Source organism: Drosophila simulans, chromosome 3R (genome assembly GCF_016746395.2).
Source record: "Drosophila simulans strain w501 chromosome 3R, Prin_Dsim_3.1, whole genome shotgun sequence".
NCBI classification, from domain to species: domain Eukaryota; kingdom Metazoa; phylum Arthropoda; class Insecta; order Diptera; family Drosophilidae; genus Drosophila; species Drosophila simulans.
In genome coordinates, this window is record NC_052523.2 from 13,426,967 (window position 1) to 13,431,620 (window position 4,654).

The 4,654-nt window shown below is 43.2% G+C and overlaps 2 protein-coding genes across 2 annotated transcripts; one reads left to right on the forward strand and one right to left on the reverse strand.

The window, feature by feature from the left end:
• LOC6728308 (UDP-glucosyltransferase 2) lies at window positions 1-1,770 on the forward strand. The gene is made up of 2 exons (XM_016176831.3): window positions 1-743; window positions 798-1,770. Exons 1-2 carry the CDS (start codon window positions 52-54, stop codon window positions 1,696-1,698), a joined length of 1,593 nt encoding a protein of 530 aa, XP_016034943.1. The 5' UTR covers window positions 1-51; the 3' UTR covers window positions 1,699-1,770.
• Window positions 1,771-2,360: 590 nt separating this feature from the next.
• LOC6728309 (UDP-glucosyltransferase 2) lies at window positions 2,361-4,151 on the reverse strand. Its single transcript, XM_016175201.3, has 2 exons — window positions 3,408-4,151; window positions 2,361-3,349 (listed from the first exon to the last, which is right to left on the reverse strand). The coding sequence occupies exons 1-2, from the start codon at window positions 4,097-4,099 to the stop codon at window positions 2,449-2,451; spliced, it is 1,593 nt and encodes a 530-aa protein (XP_016034944.1). The 5' UTR covers window positions 4,100-4,151; the 3' UTR covers window positions 2,361-2,448.
• Between the last annotated feature and the right edge of the window lie 503 nt (window positions 4,152-4,654).

Below are 4,654 nucleotides of genomic sequence, written 5' to 3' on the forward strand. Positions count from 1 at the left end.
AAACCCGGCTAGATAGTAAAAGTACAAGTCTACTGTTAGCCATCCAGCGAAATGGTTCTCCCTGCGGAAAAAATTCTGCTGCTAGCGATAGCTATTGGCGCCCTTATGGGCAGCTCCCAGGGAGCTAATATTCTGGGCCTCTTCACGAGCATCAGTCCCTCGCACTTGATCATCCAAATGTCCGCGGTCAAAGTCCTGGCCGAGAATGGGCACAATGTGACGGTGGTCACCGTGCTGAAGCCAGTGGTTAACCATAAAAACATAACCGTTATCCAAGTGCCGCTTAGTCGGGAAGAAGCTCAGATAATGAGCGATAAGATTGGAGTGATGTCCAAGAACGACAATAGCAACATGGCTTTATCCCTGCTCCGGATGTCGGAACAAATGGACTTCATGATAAGAAAGAATGCCGAGACCCTGATGAACGATCGAGTGAGGGACCTGTACCTGAACCGTGGAAACAAGTTCGACCTGGTTATCTCTGGATACTTTATAAACGATTTCCAGCTCGGATTCGCAAGGAAAGTGAACGCACCCGTCATCGTATTGGCCACAATGCCTCCCAATCAACTATTGAACCCTCTGATTGGTAATCCACTGGAGGTTTCCTATGCCGGAATCACTAATCCATTAGAGGGCAGTAATGCCGTAACCTTTCAACTGCGTTTAGCCAACTATATGCAAAGCGTCGTTTTCCGTGTGGTTTCTCATCTTGCCGAGAGGCGTAATCGGAATTGGTACAAGTAAGTAGAAGGCTGACCCAAATACGAGCACTTTGTTAATATATTCCTATCCAGGAAAGTTTATGGCAACGATCCCAACATGCCTGAGTACTCGGAAATGCTCAAGAACACGTCGTTGGTTTTCTTTAGTTCGCACGCGGCCAGTGAAGGACCCATTAGGCCTAATGTCCCTTCTGCCATAGAAATCGGTGGTATTCAGATTAAGGACAAGCCGGATCCCCTACCCCAAACCATTGCGGAGTTTCTGGGCAATGCTACAAATGGAGCTATTCTCCTCTCCCTGGGTTCTAATGTCCAGGGAAAGCATCTTAACCCGGAAACAGTTGTCAAGATGTTCAACGTCCTTTCAAAACTAAAAGAAAGGGTTATTTGGAAGTGGGAGGACCAGGAAAATACGCCAGGGAAATCAGCTAATATTCTCTACTCGAAGTGGCTTCCGCAGGACGATATCCTGGCCCACCCAAACATCAAGCTATTCATCAACCACGCCGGAAAAGGTGGCATTACTGAGTCTCAGTACCATGGAAAGCCCATGCTCTCGCTGCCAGTCTTTGGTGACCAGCCACGCAACGCAAACGCCATGGTCAAAAGCGGTTTTGGCCTCACTCTGAGCCTGCTCACTTTGGAGGAACAGCCGTTTCAAGAGGCCATCCTGGAGATCTTGTCTAATCCGCAGTATGCAGAAAGGGTTAAGTCCTTTTCAACTCTCTACCGCGATCGCCCGATGACCGCTAGGCAATCATTCCTCTACTGGACTGAGTACGTCATCCGGCACCATGGAGCTGCCCATCTTCAGAGTCCTCTGCTGCACATGAACTTCATTGCCGCCAATAATATCGATATTTATTTCCTGATATTTGTCATACTAATTTCCGTTTTGGTACTTATTAAGTTTCTGGTGAAGTTTATTTATAGAAGGTTCATCTCGAAGCCAAAGAAGGTAAAAACCAATTGATATTTTTCATAAAAATTAATTAATGAATGCAAAAAAAAGATTTAACCCAAAGTATATATATATAAAAAAAAACCAAACTTACACTAAGATATGTTTGTAGTAATAAAGTGAAAGATTTATGCTAAATATATAACAAGTTTATTTTTAATATTTTCTCTAACATCATATCACTCTATTTACGGAAAACCATAAAAAATCTTAAGATGGTTGAGTCTCGAGTAATTTTTCGTTGGCTTTTGTTGATCACATTAAAAAAAGCTACCGGTAACCAAATGTAATTATCATTTGTTTTAATAAACTGCCATCATTTTGATTTGATAGTAGATAGTAGGCTATGCTTGTATGCTTGTAATCCAAGGCTAAAGTATTTGGTGCGATAAGATACCACTAACCATGGCATTGCATTGCCTGTATAATAACAATTTTAAATAGTTGTGAAATTGGTTTGTTTAATTGAACTACAAAAATTCAAAAAATATAATTTGTATACCTTTATTTGTAGGATTTTCCCATAAAACTATTTGCGTGCTATAGCAAAAAACAATGGATTTTCTTCTGTTTAGATCCTCCATTAATAATGGAACACCAACTAAATTGTATATATTATAATCGCAAACATTTTATTAATCTCCATGAAGAGGGGAAAATAATAAGCGTTGAGGTTAATAAAATAATTTCTTTATTTTCAATAAACTTATATGGTAGAGAATTTTTACTCTGAGTACATGTATAGAATTCTAAAAAAAACGTTTAGTGCTTCTTTTGCTTCTTTGGTTTCGAGACGAATTTCCTATAAATAAATTGCAGCAGCAATTTGAGAAGCAGTACTAGAATTACTAGAATGACTGCAATTAGAGCATATATATCGATATTATTGGCGGCTATGTAGCTCATGTGCACCAGAGGACTCTGAAGATGGGCAGCTCCATGGTGCCGAATGACGTACTCCGTCCAATAGACCACTGATTCCCTGGAGGTCATCGGGCGATCCCTGTACAGGGAGGAGAACGAAGCCACCTTGTCGAAATACTGCCGATTCGACAAGATCTCTAGGATCGCCTCCTGGAACGGCTGCTCCTCTAGAGAGAGCAGACTCTGGGTAAGGCCAAATCCTTTTTTGACCATGACGTCAGCATTTCCTGGCTGATCCCCAAATACTGGCAAGGATAGCATAGGCTTTCCGTGATATTGAGCTTCGGTTATGCCACCCTTTCCGGCGTGATTGATGAAAAGCTTTATGTTGGGATGGGCCAGAATATCGTCCTGCGGAAGCCACTTCGAGTAGAGGATATTATCTGACTTTCCAGGAGTCTTCTCCAGATCCTCCCACTTCCAGATAACCCTTTGCTTAAGCTTCGACAATACATTGAACATCTTCACAACCGTGTCCGGCTTTAAGTGGCTTCCTTTCACATTGGAACCCAAGGACAAAAGAATAGCGCCATCCGTGGCATTACCCAGAAAGTCAGCCATATTTTGGGGCAAGGGATCTGGCGTATCCTTTACTTGGATGCCTCCGATCTCAATGGCAGCAGGAACATTTGGTCGGATGGGACCCTCACTGGCTGCGTGGGAGGCGAAGAAAATCAACGAGGTGTTCTTCAGCAGTTCGGAGTACTCTGGCATGGTGGGATCATCACCGAACAATTCCCTAGAAATCAAAAATGATGTAAGTATACTCATTACGAATGCTAATGCTTCCCACTTACTTGTACAATTTCTTACTACGCCTCTGCGTTACAAAATTGAAAATTTCGAAGAAGAGGCTTGAACTGTAACCAGCCAAGCGCTGCCGGAAGGACATTCCTTTACCTTTCTCGACGGAATCGCTTATTGAGGGAACATAGGCGACCTCCAGGGGGTTTCCTATCAATGGGTTCAACAGTTGATTGGGAGGCATTGTGGCAACGACGATAACAGGTGCGTTCACTTTCTTGGCGAATCCAAGCTGGTAATCGTTCATAAAGTATCCAGAGAGAACCAGGTCGAACTTGTTGTCCTTATTGAGGTACAGATCTCGAACACGATCGTCCTTCAGGGCCCCCGCCATCTTATTGAACATAAATTCCATCTGACCCGTCATGCGGAGCATGGACAGGATCATGTTGCTGTTGTCACTCTTCGACATCGCTCCAATGGTGTCACTCATTTGCTGGGACTCCTCCTTGGTCAGTGGCACCGTGATCACTGTAATGTTCTTGTGGCTGACCACTGGCTTCAGCACCGTGATCACCGTCACATTGTGTCCTCTCTCGGCCAGAACTTTGGCCGTGCTCATTTGGATGATCAAATGCGAGGGACTTAGGCTGGGGAAGACACCCAGAATATTGGCACCATGGCAGCCACCTAAAGCACAGATGGCGGTGGCCACGAGCAGATATAGTCCTGACTTGTGAACCATTTTGGTGGGAGTTTTGCCGTATACTGATAGAGAAAACCGTCTGGTAGTACCTTATATTTATACTTGTATTCCCGCTGACTTCGGATGACCATCCAGTTTACCGATAAGTGGTTCGTGCTTTCCGCATTGTTGTGATAGGTTGTCGTAGAACACATTTCACAACCATATCAGCTATTTCTATAAGGTTTAAATGTACGCGGATCGATAGTGGGTCTCTTATCACGCCAAACAGTTTGCTAATCGGTGTCTGTTGAAACACTAGGAGTTCCGCCTTATCGTATTAATGTTTGGGTTCCAAGTGATAACGGTCTGGTCTAATAATAATCAAGTTCAACGATATTTTTGCTGAATCTTGGGACAAAAAATGTTCGTGATTACGCACCGCAATGAATGTGAATGTATGCCGAATCTTGCACATATACTTTAATGTACTTGGTATTTGGATTAGGTTTGTATTCCTATGTGACCCTTGTGTCCCTTCTCCGCCAGGACATATGGATGATTAATATTTTCTGTTTTCCATCCATGCGATTAATGCTTTTTAAAGTAAACTTT